Source organism: Crassostrea angulata, chromosome 6 (genome assembly GCF_025612915.1).
Source record: "Crassostrea angulata isolate pt1a10 chromosome 6, ASM2561291v2, whole genome shotgun sequence".
Lineage (NCBI taxonomy): Eukaryota > Metazoa > Mollusca > Bivalvia > Ostreida > Ostreidae > Magallana > Magallana angulata.
In genome coordinates, this window is record NC_069116.1 from 47,632,097 (window position 1) to 47,655,354 (window position 23,258).

The following is a 23,258-nucleotide window of genomic DNA, read 5'->3' on the forward strand; positions in this document are numbered from 1 at the left end:
GTTTGGAGTTGTTTCCCTTCCTTACACTCTTTTGTGTTGATGTAAACATGCACTGATGCAGGCCTGACTTTTCATGGATTTGAAATTGACAGTACTTAGGTAATTTCTCCTTTCGTAAGTGATATGAATAAAATACCTGTTCCATTTTTACTAAGTTGATATTTCACGACACCGTTTCAAGATGTGGATCAGTGTCCAGAATTTCCTCAAATTCAAAACGAATCGTTTTAAAAGATTGAGTTTTTCTGGCATCCTATGAAATTGTTTTGGAGAGTATTGGTTTAGAAGATTCAAAACTTCTTGAAGATCTATCCAAAAAAATTTAGGGTTGTAAAAATACAAACCTGCTTGTTAAATTGTTGGTGAGGAGAACATATTGCATAAATGAAATTTCAGTCATTTCGTGTTGTAAATCCACTGCAGTGTGATACTAAGTGTATATTTAGACCACACCAGTATAATTTCTTGTTCGTCAGACCCCATTTGCTCGTAGTTAAATAAAACTATACAAATAATATTATTAATTTTCCATATCCATGCAGGAAATTCTGTGCTGTTCTATTTCCACTCTATTTTTTGCAATTTGAATACTTTATATTAATTTAATGTATAAATTAGAAACAAGTAGAAAAAATAGAACCATTCGTATAAAATTTATTTAACCGCCTAAAAATTTCGTCTACAAAAAATAACAACTTTATTATTTAATCGCTTGCCAGCTCGTACCTTTTTTCATTTGATGTCCGAAGAACAAGAAATTATATTGGTGTGGCCTTACATGATAAATCCCAGATCCCTCTTACTCTAACCCCCGCTGTTATATTGTAAAGTGCAGGTCTCCCCAACACGTCACAATATAAAAACAGGGGTTAGAGTCGCAGGAATCTTGGATTTTTACATGATATGCTTCTACTTTCACACTTAAACCAAAGCGACCCATCACAAACTATTTTTCTCCTTTAATTCTTACTTTTTTTACCACCCTTTTACTATGAAATACACAATATAAGCAAAATATACCAATAAAATTCACAATAAATGAAACAATATACCGGTACACTAATATTATTAATAGTAAAGGAGTGGTCAAAAAGTAAGTGGAGAAAATGTTTTTGACGAGCCTCTGGGCACTAACTAGTGGGTTAACCTTTTAATTCGGTCTGTTTTTAACTGAATGTCTTGGGTTCGAGCCTAGTTGTGGTCATTCATTCTATTTTATTGGTGCACAAAAAATATTAGCCATGTGTTTGGATTGAAGAGGCTCATGTGAGATTCTACTTGAGGAATAGAAATCTCGAAAGAAAAGGGGGAAAAAGGGTGTTAGTGTGCATGACAGCTAGAACCAGTAACGTGCTCTTCTAACACTTAACCCTTCAGCTCAGTTGGTAGAGCATTTGTTTTTAAACTGAAAGGTCTTGGGTTCCAGCCCAGTTGTTGTCTGCGTTTCTCCTTTTCTTTATCAATACAGTAGTAAGAAATTTTTCATAGCTTGTCAATGTGATAGGTTTAAAGCCAGAAGAAGATGGAACTTGATGAAAGGTTTGCAGACAGAGTGGCTGATTTGTGTTACATGAAATACCAGTCTCTACCAAAGAAAGGGAAGCCCCAGAAGAACAAGGAGTGGACTTTACTGTCCTGTGTATGCTTGACACGTAAGGATTTCTTCTGCATTGATTTTTTTCACCTAAAAATGCAAATGCTACATTATATTTTATTCATTATCGCTATTAAACTATGGCCAATATGTATGATCCTTTCCCATCTGGCCCGAAAGGAGCTGTATACTGTAGCTTGATGTAATGTTTCATGTTATACTATTTACGGTTTTACCAGAACAATAGTGCCATTCTGACAGAGTACATAATACTAATGTATATGGCTTATCGATGTACTTATGGAAATTTCTTTTATCATATTATGTAATTAATTTAAGAGGCACAAATAGAAATGTTTGACAATTATAAACACATAATTCTGACATTTATTTTACAAATTTCAATGCTAGTAATGTTACATCTTTTAGGAAATGCTGAAGAGATAAGAGTTGTTTCCCTTGGCACAGGAACAAAGTGCATAGGAAAGAGTAAGCTAAGTGCTGATGGTAAGATATGTAAATTATATTGTTATATTTCATTGTTCCATATTAACGAATATATATAGTGTAGATACTGATTTCAAATATTATAACTTGTTTATGTGAAAGAGAGAAGAATTTTGCAGGAGACATGGTCAACGACAGCCACGCAGAAGTTATTGCAAGGAGAGCTTTTTTAAGGTGTGAAATCTTGGGCATTTATCAATTTTTTTTGGATAAATTGAAATTTAAAGACAAAACTACTAAATTGTATTTTAATTCAATTCAGATCTGGGGAAAGATTATTAGTATTGTTGATTTACATGAAGTGAAATTCTGTTTTGTTAGAAATAAATTTGCTTCTAACTGAAAAAAATATGCAAATGGTCATCTTTCTGCAAGGTATCTTTATTCTGAGCTTAAAGAGGCACATAGTGGAAGAAAGAGCGAGATATTCACTTCAGCAGATTCAACCCACAACAAGTGTCAACTCAAGCCAGGGGTCAAGTTTCATCTCTTCTCCAGTCACACCCCTTGTAAGTACTTAATGGATGAGACCTGGGGGTTCATATGATCTTGTTGTATGTAAAGTCTTACTTTTGTACAATTCATGTGACATTGTATATTATTAGAGTGGTGAAAATGATTGCACTTTATTTGGAGTTGTCAATTTATGTACCTGGTATGTTTACATTATCTGAATACTGTTTCACAAAAGCATCGTAAATTTAGCACTACTTAACAAGCTATGGCATACTGAAGAACTATGTAAGAAAAGAAGTTTTTCATATTTTAAAGGTGGCGATGCTTCCATTTTCCCTAAAGATGCAATATCTGGAGAAGAAGAACTAGATTGGGATTCCTTTTCTTGGCAATATGGTAGAAAGAGAAAATCAGATACAAAGAGTGATATAGAACCCAAATGTTTAAAAGTAGAAGAGAGTATAACAAGTTCAGATTACAATTCTCCAAATTCTGACTTACTAGATTTACAAGATTTGCATTCAAATTGTCCAAAACAAAGTGAACAATGCGTATCAGACCTTGTGCTCTTTCCAAAAGAGACTGACACTGAGAAGGTTACAGAAAGTGACTCGAATAACCTAAAAACTGATGGAGAAGGGAAATATTCAGAGTCCTCTAATCAACTTACAAATGCTGCATGTCTTATTTGCAATAAACACAGCAAAGACGATGAACATTTACAAGTTACAAAATGTACCAAAGAAAATGTCCCTTTCACGGAAACGAAGGGTCAAAAACCACATTCGGATATTTTTAGAACAGGAGCAAAACCTGTTGCTGGGGGTGGGGAAGATCCCCTTGGAGAAGGGGCAGGGTACCACTCAGTGGGGCTGTTTAGAATCAAGCCTGGAAGAGGAGAGAGAACTTTGTCTATGAGCTGTAGTGACAAAATGGCAAGATGGAATGTTCTAGGATGTCAAGGGTCATTACTCTGTCACTTCCTGCAAGCACCAATGTATTTTTCTTCCATTATCATTGGCAGGTAGGATGACCAACATTTCTAATCTTTTCATTATACAGTCCAACTTTGTTATCTGTAACTTGATAGGATTAAGAGAGTTTCTTCAAATATTTGAGAATTTCAGATTTAGATGTTGAAATACATAACAAATAATGCTTAATAAGACTTCCATTTCACTTATATAGACTTAATTCCATTGTATTTGAAATGTTGAGGTTTGTGACCTTAAAGTAAAACTGAATGTTAGCAGGATTATAGAAAGTTTATTCAATCAATATATTTGAAATTTTTTTATTTGGCAGATGTCCATTCAGTCAGGAGGCCATGACAAGAGCTGTGATCACGAGGTCATCAGGGGTCAAAGATCTTCCAGATGGTTTCCATATCACACATCCTGCCATTCTCCAGTCCAATAAGACATTCGTTGACGGAAAGGCCAGTGTAGAGAAAAACACAACTGGAAGAGTTGTTCCCTCCTCAGCATGTATGAAACAACCATCCAGTATTCTCTACATTATAGGGCTAAGGGACTATATGTAGTTGCTTGATTGAATGTTGAAGTTTCTTTCCTCTTCCTCTGTACATTAAATGTCTTATATTTTTTTCTCAAAAATATTTGTGATAGATTTGTTGTGTCAGACTAAAATTCCAGTACATAATGATAATGAAAAAGTACCATTCTTTCAGTCAATTTTTAGATTTGTATTCTGAATTGAAGTAGTATTACTCCTTAAGGCTGTCATGTCTCTGAAATAGCCCAAAGTACAAATTGAAAGTTTCTTGAGATATGTCCTTAAAATATGTTCTAATACTGTCATGAACATCATACTGTAATCAAGGAAATATTCAGTTTTATTTTCGTCCCATTTGCCCATTTGTCCCAACTCCCAAGGTATCAAATTATCTCTCTTTAAACACAACTGTGTCTGGGCAAATTCAAGACGGGGCGAAACTGTTTGCAAGCATAGAAGGGGGAAAATAACACAGGGCGAAAATAAACCTTTATACAGTAGCTGTTACTACTCTAAATTAATTCAAATAAGTGATATAATTTATGATTGTGTAGATTTTTTCCTTATCGGTTGCAACTCGTTGCTTCTGGATTTAAAGAACTTGTGAGTTTATACTTACCAATGAAGATAAAAAAACAAAGATAGACCCATATCCATATTTTTTTAACTTCAGTTATTTCTTAAACTGAAAGAAAATTACTATAGCCTAAGACAATTTATTGATTTTCATAAGCTTTGTCATTCTTTATCAAATTGTAGCAATAATATGGTTCAATTCCATGGAAACACCTGAAGTGATCAATGAAGGGAAACCCCAAGGGCTCACAAAGAAAGATTACTTAAAGAACCCAGAAAAGGCCAGGTATGGAGAGAGAGAGAAAGAGAGAGAGAAACAACTTGTTTCGGCCTAATCCTCATATAGGTTTGTCAATGACCTCTTGCATTTTCTCGTCCTACAAAATGAACATACAGTGCAAGTATACTGTGAATCCTGTATACACAGCTGTGACTTAGGGGTACTACATACATGTATAGTACTGGTATCACACTTGAACATTGGCTAAGTCACTGAACTTTACACAGTACCAGGTAATGAACTTTAATCATGCACCATACACCTATAGGTTTCAGAGCTGATACAAGTACTAGTACAATGTACTTACCGATATATCCTTGGCCTCCACTGGCTCTTTTTACTTTACAAATGTATATCACATTGCAATGAATTGATTAGCATTCTTTTATTTTATTTTTAGGAGTAAAATATGCAGCAGAGAAATATTTCACTGTTTTATGGACCTTATGAAGTTTGTACAGATTGAAAATTTTCCTCATCTAAAATCTAGGTATGACATTTTTTAAAAATTAATAAATAGCAATGTCTTTATTTATTTTTTCAATTATCATTTTTATTTTCAGTAGCAGACTTGTTTAAAACTTGATTTTACCATTTCAGTGATGTCACACACAACTCTAGTTACTTTGACTGGAAGATGACCTCGAAAGATTATCAGCAGTCCTGGCAGATACTAGGGGCCCACTACGGCTCTTGGAGCCAGAAACCAAGAGATCTACTGAAATTCACTTGCGATGTGAAATTCAAATAAAATATTTATTAAAAGAGATTCATTTCCTTATTATATCATCACAAGAGAGAGATTCATCAGTTGTTTAAGGAGACTGGGTCTGAGTGGGTCATCAACAAAATACCAAATAATTTAAATATTCTTTTGCTATCAATATGGCGTTATTTTAAGAATTAATTTTTTTAGCTTAAAAAAGGTTAAGTTTACAATATTTTTGTACAGAAATTGTCCAGCTGGCAAGAATAATCTCAAAACAGCATAACCATCCAGCCGTTTTAAACCAAATTAATGGAGTCTCCGACAATTCTTTGCTCCAAAATCATTCTTCACGTTTACCTTTAATGAAACCAGTGCTGTGTATTTACTTAAGAACTTGTGACTTGCAACCAAATTCATACATGTACATGATGTTTATTCATAAACTATAATTTTAATCTTATACCAACAACATATTCTTTTGGCTGTTAAAATTGATTGATAAAAATTGTTTTCTTTAAATATAAGTCAAGGATTTTTTCACGAGACTTGGAAGATTTGATGCAAGTTCTTTTGTTAAACACAGTTAAGATTCTTTCATTGCGTCTGTCCGAATACAAACAAGAAACACACCTGATTTCACCCTACTTTTATTGAAAAATGTGTCTACATAAAATATGGCAGGAATTGTCTGTGATGTTGAATAAAAAAATGTGTGTATATATCAAACTGAGACACTCCCAAATGTGACATCCTGGTGAATGGGGTCAAATGAAAGGTCAGATTACAAAAATGACTGACTAGTTTCTCTGGCAACACTGATGAGTTTTTGACAGATGATGACAATTATTGCCCACTGCCCCTAACAACAAACAGCTAAAATGTTAAAACTAAAGATTGTTTACACCTAAACACTATATAATTACACAGAATAATCTCTAAACCAAGCTTTATATCTCAATTATTGCAAAAAATCATTGAAAGCACCATAACAAATCTGTTGTTACAATCAGACTGTTAGATTTCTGTTGAATAATACTGCATCAATAAGTGATGACTACATTAATAGCAAATACAAGTACTTGACCTGATTATAATTCACACCTGCCCTTGTACACACAATCAACAACATAACAAAATAGCATAAAATCTGAAATAAATAAATTTGTTCACTTAATACACTGATCTTCATACAATTCTCTAAAATACACTTTTCAAAAAAATCTGCACCATGGTGAAAATTTAATATTCTTTCAATGGTATTAAAATGTATTTTGCCCATCAGTCAATAATCAAAATACACGTATCACATTCATAAATCATAAAATTTAAGAAAAGAAAAATCCAAATCTCTGAGATTCATTAACAAGCAGTTTGAGTATAGATATAGAGTTAACAAACAATTGACAAATAAAGAGTTTAATCGAAAGAGGATAACCTTGTAGGATTCCTGCAACTGAATAAAAATCTATCACAGACATTCATTCACAATGTAAAAACCATGGTACCTCACAGTTTACATAACCTACAGTTGGTCAACATTGTGATTGAGTATATGTTCATGCTTAAAATATTCTTCAAAATGTCGCCAGCCAAAATTTTTTTTTCCTTAATCAATTTGACTGATTTTATAAGACCTACGGATTTTGTTCAGTTCAAACAGAGAGATTTAACCTCTTTTTAATGATTAAAAAAAAGAAAACAGTGAAGGTAATTTTTAATATCACACTTTGTTCAAAATGTTAAATAAAAATTGAGATGTAATTCGTCAGTAGAGTAACCTCCCTTTACCCTGTGTCTATAATTATAAAAGGAAAAAAATAGCACATTAAGTGATGGGGGATGTAATCTCTTTCTATGAAAACCAATATAAAATTGTGAGAAAATTAAGGATGAGGATAAAAGTTTGAATAAGATGAGGGACTTCTATAATGAGAGATCTGAAAGACTTGAATGAACGGGACAACTCCGTCTACAGAGACAGTTGATGCTGACTATAAAACCTTCACACAGTATAAATAACCCAACAGCATTCAAATACAGGAAATACAATGATGCAATAGTCATAAATATAAATATACAGAACACTAGATTAGTAAACTGGTCGATACAAGGATGGTCTGAAGAAAAACAATTCAAACATTGGTATAACAATCTACTATCCAACACTAGCTTTGACCAAAATGGATATTTTGTACAAATTTCATTTTAAAGAAATGAGATTAGTTTTTAATATGTGGTGTAAGTTGACGTAATTCCCATGTATTGGCTGAACTGGAGTTATGTGCTCTTGCTTCTGAAAATCAAGATTGCTACACAGCATCCGAGAAAGAATTCACCATGTCGATTTCATCCGAATTCAGTCCACTTTTCAAAGTCCGTCGCACTAAAAGAAAGGAAAATACAGATAATTATTAAACGATTTGATAATTAATTTAATAACACATGAATAAAATTAATCCCATATACATTCACTAATTAATTTTTTTCCTTAATGCATTAATATACAATCAAACATATCTACTATCATGTATAATAACATGCATTTCAAATGCATTCACATATAAACACATATGATTTTTCAGAGTTACACATGAATATAGAATACACGTAACATGTAACGAGGCATCTAAATATAAATATGCTGAATTTTAAAATTTTATGCATTTTGCGACATTGTGAAGGCAATCTTTACAATGCAAGGAAAAGACATTGTGAATGTTAATATATAGCACATTTTTTTTATGTTAAAATGCAAGTGTTCAATGGTGTCCTAACGGCAAGGATTCAATACAATCTACATTAGAAAAACAACAGCACTGATATCTACCGTACATTAATCTTTTGACAGAATGCGTCACAAATATGTAAAAATCTCATATTATAATCTAAACAGAATCATCAACATAATGCACAACTACATGTAAATTCTAGCAAACTCCAATCATTCCATTCATTTCCAATTCGGCACAATCCTCATGCTTTCTTATTCTAAAGAACCAACTTCTGTTTGCTTATAAGCCCACCCCCTCCCACATACCCTTTTCTCTCTGTGTTAGTTTTTAACTTATTTTCCCATTTTTGAGCCTGCATTCTAAAAATATGATTTTTAAAAAATTACAGAAAATGTCCTAGTGCTTGCATGGACTCACTGGTGATGTTAGAGGAAACAAAAGGACTTTATTTAATTAGTCTCAATGTGATACGATTATTTTATTTTAATTAATATTATGGGTTTTGATCATCAAACTTCTTATAATACACTGCAATATATCTACCAGTATCCACATCGCAATGTTCAGTCCACCCTGAAAATTATTGGGTTTTTTAATTCATAGATATAATACATCAATTTGAATCCTTTTAACAACATTAAACAAGCACCATCACCGAATTTTGTTTTTGCTCTTACCAGTCTCTGAATTCTGATTTTATAGAATTCCTACAGAAAGAGATATTACACAATTAACAAGGTAATTTGAGGGTCAAATGTTAATTAAGGTAGGTTGGATTTGAAGGCATCACATATTAGGTAAAATTGGTTCAAATTCCAATCAAATGTTTTAATGCTTTCAGACAGAAACATAGTCCTAACTGCTTGTATTTATAAATATTAAAGTTTGAAAAAAGAGAGAAAAATTTGTCCGAGTATGCATTGAAAACTCTGCTCAGAACCTTCTGCATAATTTAACAAAGATCTATGCTGCCTACAATACAAAACATAAACTACAATAGCTACGATGTGAAGAGTCAAACCAAGTAACTGAAAGCATCAATACATCGGAAATAACGAAACACAAAAAATGAAAAAAAAAATGTTCAAACTGAGCATGAGCACACTTGATGGCTGTGACGACGCTAGGCGGTTTTACCTAAATATGATCAGTGTCACTGTCCCAAACTGAAAGAGAGGCCATGACAAAATACACGTTACTACAGGAGACGGAAAGGTGAAAATGGTGAGAGCTAGTGCCCGATACATATATATAATGGATGACAGCTCTTGTTACAGCACGTTACAAGTATATGTATATTAATCTCTGTACTTTTTAATGATTTTACTATAATTATAAAATTTCAGCCCTGATTCATAACAGTTATAAATACCCTATAAGGTTAATAAAGAGAAATGTAGACAGTTGGTATGAGATTAGTAGGTTCTACCACAGTGTGGTGTTATCTCTCTTTTTATTCTTTTCAGCAACCTCATGCAGTGTCAACAATCTTCTAAACTCATCTTTAATTCTGACTAAAATGCATCTTAGTGCAATTGAATATGCTTGAGAGATAATGTTACAAAAGTGCTCTGCAAATATATGCACATATATTTTCTTAAACATACAAAACATTTGAATTCTCTACATTTTCTCCGTTAACACATAGCTTTGTTTATTAGTTGAACTTTTTTGTCCCTTAAAACTGACTGGACATGTGAAATAGCAGAAAGCATTGAAATGGTTAAATCGGGGAGCGTGAATTTTTCTTCCGGATTATATGTTATATACAGTTGCCTTTTAAAGAAAGAGCTTATACTTATATACGATCCTCCATGGAAGGACGAGTTCGATACAGATCGCTATTTTTAATCTCGGACATCAAATCACCCCACTCTGCTGTGTTAAAAAGATTGGTGATGGAGGTCAAAAAACAAATTTCATTTCAATATTAAAGACAGCATCAATAGCAAAGGGTTTGTAGAAACATCTGAATTAAAAAGGAATCTAACAGGCAGTAAAATGCTTGATCCAAATTAAATCAGAATCGGAAACCAATCAATAATGCAATAGTAACAGTAAAAACTTTTTCAATGAAAAACTATGTCAAGTCCTACTTCCTCTCCACGAACTCTCATTTTGACAAAAAACAAATTATAAATGTCAGAATGCTTCATAATTGCATGAATAGGAGATTATATGATTAATAAGATTCTTGTGGAGAGGAAGAGTACTTCTTTAAACACTGCACTCCAAGCCTGTCTGACTTCATGACGTAAGTCAGGGGCGTAAAAAGGGGCAATTTTTACCTGAGTGGGGCACACCTAATACATATCTAATAGTCGGGGGTCAATAACTGGAACGGCTGGAATTACAGAGCAATTGTCATCAAAATATTCAATGCTTTAAAACTCATCTATTTTATTTTCTTCATGTTTAAAGATGGGTCAAAAATGTTTTACCAATTTAATGGGAGAAATGAGAGATGATGACACAATTAAGGGACTTACAAGATTTTCGGTGTTTGCTGGCTCGCTTCCTTTCCCTGGGGGCTCGGGTCGGTGCGGCGGTTGCCGTCCTCACACAGGCTTCCAGTATCTCGTCATCTCCAGTATCATACATCTCGGAGTCCGTCGTTACACAACCCCTCGATGATGAAAACTTGGATTCAACTAAAAACACACCAAAACAAGAGTTTTCACAAATGAAGTATATACATATTTATTTACATTAGGAAATGATTCTAGAATGAAATGAAGAAAATACTGTTACAATGTATGACTGCAAATACATCAATAAAATAAAATTTAATCAAAATGCAACACAAGACGGAAAATAATCACATTTTAAGCCACAGAATCTACACTGCAGCATGAGAGAGTCCAACTTACGTGGTCCTACAGATCTTCGACCTCGACCCTTGAGGCCCCGTTCATCACAGCTCGTGTACCCATTGGACAGAAGCTTGTGTAGATTGGCCTGGTCCTCACTCATGTTCCCGTCATCTTTTGACCGACTTCGTGAAAAGTTGGCAGTCTTAAAAATAAAATACCAAAGTTTAAGTTTTCATAAAGCTTCATCAATTATTGTATAGGATTTTTAAGTACTGGTACTTATCAGTTCAACAAACATATCAAATTACCATATCAGCGAAATTTCCAAACTAAAAGTTATTAAGTGTTTAAAGATACTTTCCAAAGTGTTTTCAATTACTGTACTAACATCCACAATCATCTTTCCTCTGGTCTTCTTTCTCTCTCTCTGGTTGGCTTTCTTGGCCAGCTGCTGCATCACTTTTTCTCGTGTTGTTCTGTATTCCAGAGCAAATTCACTCACAATTTTACAGAAAGAGTTCACTTTCATGTCCTTAGCAAAATGTAGAGGAATACCCATGTATAGGAGCAGTTTATGGTAACGATTGATCACTCGTTTGAACACAATTTCAAGAATCATTATCCTCTGTGCTGCATCAGCCAGAAACTCAGATAACCTGTGTACATAAAAGAACATAACTATGTTTTATCAACAGACATTGTCAAAGACTAAGCTTTAACACAATACAAGAAAAAAAACTCTAGAACCACACTTTAAACAAAAATTATTTTATGCTCTCTCCCAACCGATTTAAAAAAACTTAAATCAATATCATTTCATAATCAATTTGAACATTTCTTTTTTTTTGAAAATCCAATTCATTGCAGATCAAATTTTCATCCAGCTTTATAAAAACAATTTACTTCTCCACCACTGGTCCCAGAGTTCAAACAACAAGTCCGGTGGGCAAAAAGAACAACTTTTTACATGCGTCCTGGGCCAACTGGTGAGAAAACTTACTTGGATTTGAGATTGGATGTTGATCCACCCTCATGTTTAGCTATTGCACGTAAGTGATCCCAAGAACTCTTACAGTCTCTCTCCAACTTTCCCAGTTTGTGTTCCAACTCCTCCCAATCCACCTGTAAACCAAATATCACATTAAACATGCTAAACATACAACTAGTGAGAGTAACAGGGCCCAATCTTGATAACATAATTTTTTTATGATTCCACACTACTTGAATATTCAATATATAAGTGAATTCTGAATTTAAGTTTGTATAATTTAAAACAGTACCAAAACTACTTAAAAATAACGCCCTGAATTAAGCTACGGTAATTAAAATTATGATCCTTTAATCTATGTGCCATACCGTAATTTATTAAAACAAAGAATGAATGATGGTAATGACAGTATGAGCTAAAAACATTGGGTAAGTATAAGAGGTAAACATATAAAATAATATTTACTCTAGAACAGCGAGCCAGGGCTCCGATCTCGGAGTACAGGTCCGTTGTGTCCGGGAACTGTTCGATGATGATGGCACACAAATGATGGAGTAATGAGTGTTTGTGTACTGTATCTTTGACTTCAGGAATTTTTGCCAAGTACTCAATACTGAATCCCCTGGCCTGGAATGATTAATGATAAAATATTAAGAAAGATGCATGAAACAAAAAAATATAGTCAGTGGTGAATGCTGGAGGAAAAGATACTTACTTGAGCACCATTTAGGAAGTTTCCTATCGTTAATATCACAGACAGAATACATTTAAAAGTTTTGTTCTTTTTCAGCTCGTCAACGCCTTTCTTCAAATCACAGAGTGGCTCTGAAATTTCCTGTAAAATAAAACAAATGTGATAAAACGGATAAATGATTAAACTGACTAGCAGTTGATAATAAATCTAATACATTTATTCTACATGATCCTTCATTGACAATTCTTGGTAGCAATTTTGTAAAATTCTTTCCTCAGTTTTTGATGAGCAGTGAACAGCAATTCTATCCAATTTCCTTCACATATTTTCAAGGCTTCTGTGCCATATTTATGACTTAACCTGTCAACTAATCTGATACTTACAGATTCTATTGTTTCGTAGTCCAGCTTGAAGAGCCAAAGAGAGAGTCGAGCATGCAACTCGCTGATGGAAGACAGAGTCAACAGAAACTGCTCAGCAGTTCCAAGGGGAATATCTGGGTTAGCCATCTGGGCCTCCAGAATATTTGTTTTCTCCTCTGCTGTGGGAATCATGCCAGTCAAAATTTTCTGGAGAAAAAAAAATAAAAATTGTGAATCAATCGGGTCCTTTATCAAATAGTCATTAAAGTAAAAATTTAAAGCTAATAATCTGGCATATAAATGCAGTTTTTCAGTAAAACTTCTGTTTACAAAAACAGAACATGAAAAACAGTTTATCTGTGGTTACCTCAATGCCTTCTCTGTTCATAATGGCATTATCCATCTTTAAGATGGCCGCCTTGATCGTCCTAGGGGGAGGGAGCACTGTTAATCCGATGTTTATTGCATTGGATCGCTTTGCATCTAGCACCGTTATTTCTTTCTTTCCTGTTGTTTCCTGACGCTGCAATCGTTTATAAAAACTAAATTAACGCAACTCAACCATACTAAGGAATATGTGCCTAAATGCAAGAACAATACATTTATCAATAAAACATCAACTGTTTCAAAATAATGCAGAACATGTTTTCAATACATGTATTACTTATCAGTTATTTTGAAATATTTGATTTAATTTTAAAAGTTGTCCAAACATTTACCATTACTTTTATTCAATTGAAAAATTTCATTATTTGAGTGTCAATATAATCAAAGGAGGGACATTCACATGGAAGCATTTCTGTTGGATCTGTTGGGTGCCCTGTGTTCTGATTCTATACAAGTGTGTGGGACTGAGGATTTTTGTGCTATACATTGTTGAATTAATAAACAGGAAAGGTTTTTCACTGGAATGTAAAATCTCACAGTACAATACCTTGTGGACAACAACTGTTAGTTGATGAACACTCTAAATGTTAGAATTAAATGTAATATTAGAGTGAATTAGTACAATAAGTGTATTATTATAAAACTTACTCATGCAAATTTGGTATTTCAGAATTTCTAATGTAATTAAATTAATAAGGTTAAATACAACATTTATAGAGTCTGTAACAAGAATGTAATAACAAGTAGACCAATAAGAAGTGAGTTATTGTCTACTAGCTGGTAAGGAGAGGAATAATGTCTGTAAAAAGGACCCATCACCAAGAGAGAGAGTGCTGTTTGTGTGAGGTCATACTGACTATAGGGATTATCAGACAAACAGAACAATTATATGGAGAGTCTATTCATTTCTTGTTTGTTTCTTACCACATCCTGTTTGTGTTTTTACAAACACGGCAAAACACATGCACAAATAGCCAATCAACATTTAGAACCATCAAATGTGTGTCAGCGATGAGTTAGCGCAGCATGAAATAGAAAGACAAGAAAAAAACCAACATCAGTGCATGTACAGCAAATATAGTTAAAGCTTCACACACGAGTGTAGCGTGGAATGATATCCTTATAAATTGCCAGCTGAACATTTAACACTTTACTGTATAATAATTGTCATTTACAAAATCTACAATACCAATCACAAGAATGTCAATAAATTAGTAAACAACATCTATGAAAGTATGCAATTTGTTTTATTCTTTCTAGTTTTATTCTACTATTACCATTTTTACAATGATTGTTGTCAATTTAAAATATACTAAAACATGATATTGTTATTTTATACATTACTTAAAATGATTTGATAAATTCTACTGTAGTAAAATTTGTGGTTATTGCAAACATCAAATGACAGAGAAGTGCTCCTTGCCTCACACCAGTAACACAATTATAACACTGACCTTTTTGTTGATCTCACTACTCCTGGTCTCAAACAGGTGCTCCAGCTTATCTGGGTCCACTTTTACATTTATAACATCTTTCCAGATTGTTTCCCCTTTGGTGGAAGGGTGGGGTGCTTCTGGTTGAACAGTTTTCCAGTGGAGTTTTATTGTCTTTTTCACTTTCTTCAAATTTGCCCCAGGTGGTGGAGGTAGGTTTACCTTTGATGTGTCGGGCTTGGGAGGACCTCCAAATGGTGGAGGGGGAGGGGGAGGGGGACCTCCAAAAGGTGGAGGAGGCGGTGGAGGGGGACCTCCAAAGGGTGGAGGTGGTGGAGGAGGAGGGATCATTCCTGGTATTCCAGGAGGTGGTGGAGGTCCCAAAGATGGATCAAACTTTGGAGGAGCAAACACATCCTCATCCTCAGAGTCTTTGAGATCAGTAAAATCAAGATCTTTGATTTTCAAAGGTCTGTGTAATTTTTGCAATAACTTATCCCACTGAACATCACTCTCTGTCTTCTTCACTTCCACAGGCTGAACAGGCTCAGGCTTTTTCACAGTTATCTGCTGCTGAAGTCCTTCTTTGGCACGACTAATTAACCCTGATTTATCCCCGACAGGTGCTTGCTTTTCTTTGGATTCAATCACACCTGGGCCACTAGAGAATTTGTCTATATGATCTTTGAGTTTATTGTCCTTTTCCTCAAAGCCCTCCACAACTTTTGGAGGCATGAGGGAGGTTCCTTTGAGTCCTTGCTCCAGGGTCTCTTTCCTCTGAGTGAGGCTGGTGTCCCCCCTGAGGGAGGGGTGGCGTTTGAGGACCCCTGGTTCTGGGACCTCATCCACCTCCTCCTCGTGCTCTTTTTCTTTCTGTTTCTGCATGTACATCAACCACCTACTGTTACTCGACATGTCCTGTGGTGGGAGTTCACTCTCCTGGCTCTGCCCGTTCTGATTCTGGTTGAGTTGGTCGTTGATGTCGTTGTTCCTGGTTTCCAGGTTGTTCTGTTGACTGTGAGAAGCCTCATCATTGCTGTTGTATCCTGATTCTTTAGAGATGGTGTCCTCTGGTTTCTGAGGCTGCAGTAACAGCTTCGGTTGCCCTCTTCTTTTCTCATGAACTACAATTCAATATATACAGCATTAACATTCAGTGCAAAAGACAAACTTTATTTTATGTCACAATTAATCTGCACAAATTAAAATTATTTGTAGATATGCTGCTTACTTACATTTTGCATAACATGTAAGTTATGAAAACATTTCAATACTGATTATATATGAATAAAGAACTTTACATGCTGACCTAGCATAAAAATAATTCAATCATGCAGAAGTTGATGCATGCTTATGCCTTTAAGTAAGTTTATCATTGGGTATATACAGTATTTATAAGTCAGAAATCTTTAAATATATATGAATATATCAAAGGACAATACATGTATCTAAAACACTGAATGTTATGATTAAATTAACCCACTTCTGTGAATGAATAGTGCATATATAAGTTTCATTTGAATTGTCATAATTAAAAATACAGTTTTTGTCTTGCAAGATGAATTTCTATCTATGCTCTACTAAACAGGTCCACTATATCTATGTCTAAAGTCTCTACGCTCTTACCCCTCGAGTGATCATTTGTTTCTACGTCACTGAGCGAGCTCAGTGATGAGTATTTAGACTCAATCTCCACAGGGTGTGAGTTACTATCACATGACCCCGTGCTGGATGTGCTGGCCACCGAAGCACGGTCAATGTCATGGTAACGATCAGAGACATGTTGCCGTGCTCGCTCCATTTCCTGTTCCTTAAGAAATGAGCGCTGTCGTTCTCTACGCTGTTGCCGACTCCTTGGAGCATCTGTTGGGAGGACATGCGTTGTTAGTAGGTCAAGTTCACAGCAAAGAAAATAAAAAATTCAACCAGAGGCCAACAAATCCAAAAAAAAAGATCAACCCAAAAAATTTTAACTTCAAAATTCAAATGTTTCCATGCCATCTAAACCTGTGCAGGGCAGAAATTTGCGGGTCCTTTTTTAGTTAATAAGATGTTCTCCATCCTGTATGATAACTCTTAACATACATCTTAGGTTGTACCCTTATAAAAAAAAAAATTAGCCAAGGAGCCGATTCAAAATCATGGTAGTTATTTCATACTACCAAAAGATTTTGGAAAACTCAGAATAGACTTTCAATTACTTGAATTCAGAATTGAAAATTTTTCCAGTTGAAGCAACATATTAAGGAAAGTGTTGGACATATATTGCACACAGTAAGGACAAATTACAGATGCGAAATTATATAAACATTTTCAAATGTGAATGGCTTCATTTTTTACTTTACTTATTCATTTTTAATTTGATTACTTATTAAGGATAAATGTTTTCAAACCTGCTGTCAAATCTTTGAGGAGGTTGCCAATACTATCTATAATATATCTTTACTTTCGACACATCAAATATCAAAGTTGGTGCAAATAAACCTTTGACTAGCAGGACATATTTTATCAGAGAAAATAATGGCTAAATAATGCATCTACACTTGCAAGACAAAGGACATATTACATTGTAATAGTGATTGAGTATAAAGGTGCCATATTGTGGGGGAGGAATATACATTTCTGCACTGCTTTTCATTGAAAGTGACTGAAAGCAAGAATAAAGAAATCAAGCCAATTAAATAATCATTTACTTTCTGTTTGATATAGCTCTGTAAATAATCTCAAAATAAAAAATTTGACATCATCAATAGAGTTAATTTAATATGGGCTATTCAACACTACATAAAGTTTGTTTCTGAAATGAACTTAGTATTTTATTTTGAAAAGTCTCTTTTATAACAGATGTACTTAATTTTCTATATCAAACAGAAAATAAAATCAGTGCTAAAACAACTGCTACTAGTTGTTTGGTCATCAGAAGCACTGGCCTTAGACTAGAGATGACATGCGTGAAGAAACCCTGGTAAGCGGTGATAACCTGAGTCTACTTACACGTGTTGACTTCAAAGGCTGGGTCTAAAAACAGACACATTCACAAATAAACCATGCAAGATACTGATCAACTTAAAAAAACCACAAGTGTTTATATACAAAATCTACTTCAAAACGGAAAATAAAATGGGATTGTGACATCGACTAAATACATAGAGAGTCTGAGATAGAGGAACTATGGATCTAGACAAACGAGATAAGTGACGTGTTCACAACAATCATTCTTGGTCATTCGGTCATTCATAGAACCATGCGAGGTACTTACAAGAGGACTGGCGACACTTGGACTCGGGGGTCACATGCTCCCCAAGCATCTCCCCGTTCATCGGAGACTGCGGCGGGGAGAGGGGTTTGTCTGGGGGTCGGTCTTCTTCTTCTAAGTTCTGTTGTAACTCCTCAAACTTCTTCATTCTCATCTGTTGATCTGGAAGCTGATCGTGTTGTTCATGTTCTTCTGGAACCAGCTGACATCGCCTGTAAAACACGCACACAATCATACAGCTAGTACATGTGAATTTCCCTTCATATTAAACATAAGTAATGTGCAATATTATCATTTTCATAGCAAACTAAACTCTATGTAATGTCAGTGGATGGCAGAAATTGAAGAATCAAATTATTTGGTATATTTCAAACATATTTACAATATATATACAGCATATTAAAGAGCAAAAATATACACACTCTTTTTGTTTTTCCTTTCTGATCTTGTATTCCTCAGCAGGGTGGAGATCTGGGACACTCTTGGATTTATGGAGTTTGTTGGGACCTGTTCCTAGAGAATATCGCCGACTCTTTCTACCCATTTCTCCCTCTGCTTTAATTCTTGGTGTTCTCCTAAAACCAAAAACATAAAAGTACAGTTCAAAACATTCTGCAAGTTATGGTAATTATCACTCAAGAAATGATAGGAGAGTCTTTGATAATGCCTATATGGAAACAAGAAAGACACTACACCAGTACCTGAGATTTTCTACTTGTGTTTGATCTCCATCCTCTTCACCATCCTCTGCTTTCAAAGCAGCCTACAATGAAAAAACGATTTTTAAATCTGGTGAAATTCATTAGTGACAAAAGTAAACTTTCAATTTTGTTTATCTTTTTCATTTTTATATTCACACATTAATGATGCATTATCACTTTATCCAACATTGGTTATATATTTAAATAATGAATTCCTCTTAAGGATAATATTTTTTCACTTTCGTTGCTTCTGCATTACAATATTACCTCATAAATCTGGAATTGAGACAGAAGGTCAAGGTCAGCCCCGTTTCTGTTCATGTGTCTCTGAGTCACCCTCTCCATACCAAGCTCCTCTAAAGCGTCAGTTACATCATAAAAGGTGTCTTGGTCTGGGATGGCATTCAGAACCTAAATAATGGTAAAAAACGATAATGCTTTTTGTCTAAAGGAAAAAGAATGTAGGGTTCAATAAACATAATCTACTTTTTCACTGACAATTAACAGATTATCTATTTGAGAAACTGCAAAATATTTTAAACATTTTTTTTTTGGTCTGATATTTTTATATCTTGGATGGCTTGGTTATTTATTTTTTTCGATCTACTCTATGATGTAAGGTTCGTGGGTATGCCCTTCACAGTACTGACCTTGTTGACAAGGGTCATGGCATACGTCAAAAGTTCAGTGTCTCCTCCTTCCTTTTCATCCAAAATCCCCATGATATTGGACCAAGGCTTAACCCCTGTAAACATTAAAACAGAGCAATTAGCTTTTATTATACAGTAACATGCTGTGGTTTGGGGAGTTATCTTTCTTTTCATAACGTCTTTGGTGTGAATTGGAAGGGGAAGGGGGGGGGGATATGATAATATTAATTTTCATCTGACATTTGGTAATTTGGGCAAACCAAAAAAAAATTCCAACAAATAAAAACAGGAGGTTATTTTCAATTACTAAATTTCTTAAAAATTCATTAAACAAAAAAAAGAAACTAAATATTCTCATAACAATCATGGCAAATTAACTTCCTTCATGCCTTCTTTTGTCATACAAGGATAAACATCTTTAATCAGTAACCTGGTTTCAATGTGCCATGAAATTGACCTAGGGGTTACACACAGAACCTGTGTATGAAGTTTCGGTCCGAGTAACTCATGACATACTAACTGGGAACCCGACTTGGAACCCGATATAATTTAAAATCGGCCAGCACGCAATTCTGTAGTGTCAATTGAACAATTCTGTCCATTCACAGTGTACTTTTAACTAGAGAGTCCCATGTCTCTCTCCCATAAATAAATTCATTAATGTCATCAAACTTATTAGTTTACATAATCAATTCATAACAAGTATACAACTGACAATATGTGCGTAGGTTTCTGTTTCTTTGTACATTGATCAATGCATGCAGTGGCGTGCACTGGACTGTGACTTGACAGACTATTTCAATAACATATCGGAGGCATGTTCCTACATTTGAATTGTGAACAGAATTTAATGTCTGCATTTGACATTTAATTACCGCGTTATGGGGTACTTAACAGAGTGTAAATGACATGTATCCGGCAATAACACTTCTGTACACAAACAACATTTAGTAACTTTAACTGGAAAAGTAGCAACTTCAAAAGATATCCCATAGAGATCATCATTAACAAATCAAATTTCACACAAAGGAGCCCATAGAAGAAATAAAACAGGAGTATCTTTATAATACTAATTTGGACATTCTCAAAGTTAAAGTACCAGAGAATTAGCCACTTGTCACTTATTATCATTACAGAGAGGTTGACCATTTCTTACCTCTTTTTGAGTCCACTGCTTTGACCGCAGCTACGAGGATTTCTGTATTGGACTCTGTATACTCCACGAACACAAGTAACAACTTCAATGATGTCTTCACAACCAGACGAAACTGAAAGTGAAGATTACATTATCACTTTGGTCTAATGTCATAATGAACACATCAGCCCAAAAATGTAATTCCTTTGTGCAACATATCTACAATATTTCTTGGGAAGCAAATCGATGTAAGGCGTCGAAATATAAGATGAAGAGTGAGAATAAAGAAGGAGCTCCTCTCTAAGTGTATTACCCCTGGGAGTCTGAGGACCAATACAAATCCAATTTAGTCATTGTATCTTTTAAGCAAGACAAAGTTAACAAGAATTTTCTATTTTTGTGTGCGGTTTGGCTTCATTTTTGTGAGACACTTGAAACTTGCCCACACTGAGAATGGTCAATGTATTTTCTCTATACATGAGTAAGACCTGGAGTTTCCTGAACTTAAATTGATTCAGTGTAACTTCAAAAGTTTCATTCTTAAGCGACAACAAACCGCAAGTGCTCTCTGTACTCAATGTTTACAACGAGAAAACACTGAATCTACGCAATCAAAGCACTGACCAAGGATATCTCCGAGTTTCTCAAAATGACTTGTATCAAAAGTATTTCTTTGAACACATGGGAGGATTTTGGGTGTATATGCAGAGGTTCAACAGGTATGTATCAAAGACGGGAGTTTTTCTTCATTCATACATGTAGAGAAGAAAATGAATTTTGTCTGTGATCAAGAAAATATATCTGGAATTATAGATATTTTTTTTTTAATAAAAATTTGGTGGAAAGCATTTAAGTAGATTGCAACTGCCTTTAAGTTTGGATCTTCTTAATTCTTATGAGCTGAACTCTCACCTTGGATGCTAGGAGGGAGTAGAGCCATTGTATTGTAGCGGTGTGGTGTATGACTCCATTCATACCATCCACATACAGCATCACTTGTCCCAGAGCTAAAACAGACAGATAAGGTATGCATGCTTATAACCCTCATATATAGTACATATATTATGTAGAAAGCTATAAATAATACAACAGAACTACCGTATGTATAAGTTTTCAAAGCATTATTGATGAATGATTAATTACTTCTTTTCTCTTGCAGTGCTTCATTTAATTGAGAGATGTTATTCTACTGATCTAATTACAAGTCATCTCCGTCACGCTTTCTGGACTTTTTTTTCTTTATTAAATCAGCTGCTGTCACTTCTTTCTCACAGGTATCAAAATAATAAAATCTAGAAATTCTATCCTTTTAGCATGACAAAGAAATCTCTCACAATAATATTATTTTTACTTCTTCATTATATGTAATCTTGTGAACAATTGTTTATAAAGTGTTCAGAATTTGACACTTTGAAACCTAATGTTCTGTTTCTTTTTAACTCTCAGGTGTCAAATCATGCTCTTTTCATTCAGGTGTCAATACTTGGTAATTTAATCATCACCCTACAGAACTATATATTTGTGGACTGTTTACTACCCTCAAGTACTTTAATCTAGGTCATGATTTTAGACTAGTGTTGTATTTTGTTTTTTGTTGGAATCACAATGTTCGATAATCTGTAAATACCACCAAGAGGAGAAATCTTTGTCAGCCATTGTAAACATTATGCCGGTCGATTTAAACCCACAAAGCGGACTTCATTACAAAGGAATAGGCCTAAGTCGTGAGTAAATACGGTAGTCCCGACCCGAACAGGGCATGTTCCATTAACACAGACTCGCCTCATAGCAGTGCTAAGTTTGCTTAAATCCCTTCAGTGTTTCAATCCCCGTGCAGATCTAAATATGCATATTGCAAACATTGAACATTCTTAATTCCTTCTTTTTATCTATTGTCCCTAGAACAAGACTATATATATATTTACCTATGTGCAGTATAGATTCAATAGACTGTTCTTTATGTGTTTATAATTCAATTTTCCCTGTGTGGGGTGTACTGCACATCAAATAAGGAAGGCTTTTGTGATCTCTACCTTTCAAACTATTCATTAGGTATTTACAATTATATGTTCAGCATGTGATAACCTATATTTTGTCACCATTTGTCAACTTTTCTTTTTTTGCAACTCAAGGTCAATCATTTAAATAATTCTTACACCCCAGAGTTAGCAAACAAGTAGGTACTCAATAAAAAATCTTCTTCAACTTCTGCTATATGTCAATATACTGGTTTTTATGCCAGTGTTATAAGGAAACTACTAGTGGCGTAAGATTGAAATGTTAAAGACATGGCCAATATATGAGGCGAGATATGGAGACTAGAAGATTAATTGTGTGGTTTACTTATAAGACCATATACCTCTGAGTATATAATTCTGGTAGTTCTGATCTGCCTCCGATCCGACTTTAATGAGGCAGTCCAAGCCATCATTGTTAACAAACTCATGGACCAAGTCTTTGTCATCCTAAA

The 23,258-nt window shown here is 34.5% G+C and overlaps 2 protein-coding genes across 5 annotated transcripts in view; one reads left to right on the forward strand and one right to left on the reverse strand.

Moving 5' to 3' along the window:
- The first annotated feature begins 28 nt into the window (after nt 1–28).
- Nucleotides 29–5,691, forward strand: LOC128189395 (tRNA-specific adenosine deaminase 1-like). Of its 2 annotated transcripts, XM_052860990.1 has the most exons (10): nt 29–99; nt 1,505–1,652; nt 2,024–2,101; nt 2,221–2,275; nt 2,477–2,610; nt 2,873–3,581; nt 3,863–4,044; nt 4,832–4,934; nt 5,329–5,418; nt 5,529–5,691. In XM_052860990.1, exons 2-10 carry the CDS (start codon nt 1,523–1,525, stop codon nt 5,677–5,679), a joined length of 1,632 nt encoding a protein of 543 aa, XP_052716950.1. In that variant the 5' UTR covers nt 29–99; nt 1,505–1,522; the 3' UTR covers nt 5,680–5,691. The 2 variants fall into 2 exon arrangements, with proteins under 2 accessions (XP_052716950.1, XP_052716951.1); XM_052860991.1 differs by lacking the exon at nt 29–99 and having other exon boundaries at nt 1,591–1,652; nt 2,204–2,275.
- A 577-nt stretch (nt 5,692–6,268) lies between these two features.
- The window catches only part of LOC128186544 (FH1/FH2 domain-containing protein 3-like), a 45,263-nt gene continuing 28,273 nt past the window's right edge, over nt 6,269–23,258 (reverse strand). The window contains exons 9-29 of one of the 3 annotated variants that reach the window (XM_052856362.1): nt 23,148–23,253; nt 21,701–21,795; nt 20,810–20,921; nt 19,654–19,748; nt 19,271–19,414; nt 19,004–19,065; nt 18,725–18,877; nt 18,306–18,514; nt 18,041–18,064; nt 16,673–16,909; nt 15,068–16,170; nt 13,594–13,749; nt 13,248–13,433; nt 12,886–13,005; nt 12,636–12,797; nt 12,183–12,304; nt 11,571–11,838; nt 11,240–11,384; nt 10,859–11,020; nt 8,913–8,942; nt 6,269–8,020 (exon numbers count right to left, since the gene is read on the reverse strand). In XM_052856362.1, the coding sequence (XP_052712322.1) occupies nt 7,947–8,020; nt 8,913–8,942; nt 10,859–11,020; nt 11,240–11,384; nt 11,571–11,838; nt 12,183–12,304; nt 12,636–12,797; nt 12,886–13,005; nt 13,248–13,433; nt 13,594–13,749; nt 15,068–16,170; nt 16,673–16,909; nt 18,041–18,064; nt 18,306–18,514; nt 18,725–18,877; nt 19,004–19,065; nt 19,271–19,414; nt 19,654–19,748; nt 20,810–20,921; nt 21,701–21,795; nt 23,148–23,253 (3,765 nt within the window). In that variant the 3' untranslated portion in view covers nt 6,269–7,946. Of the gene's footprint in view, nt 8,021–8,912; nt 8,943–10,858; nt 11,021–11,239; nt 11,385–11,570; nt 11,839–12,182; nt 12,305–12,635; nt 12,798–12,885; nt 13,006–13,247; nt 13,434–13,593; nt 13,750–14,537; nt 14,544–15,067; nt 16,171–16,672; nt 16,910–18,040; nt 18,065–18,305; nt 18,515–18,724; nt 18,878–19,003; nt 19,066–19,270; nt 19,415–19,653; nt 19,749–20,809; nt 20,922–21,700; nt 21,796–23,147; nt 23,254–23,258 lie in introns of all 3 variants that reach the window. The other 2 variants (XM_052856363.1, XM_052856364.1) reach the window with 2 other exon arrangements.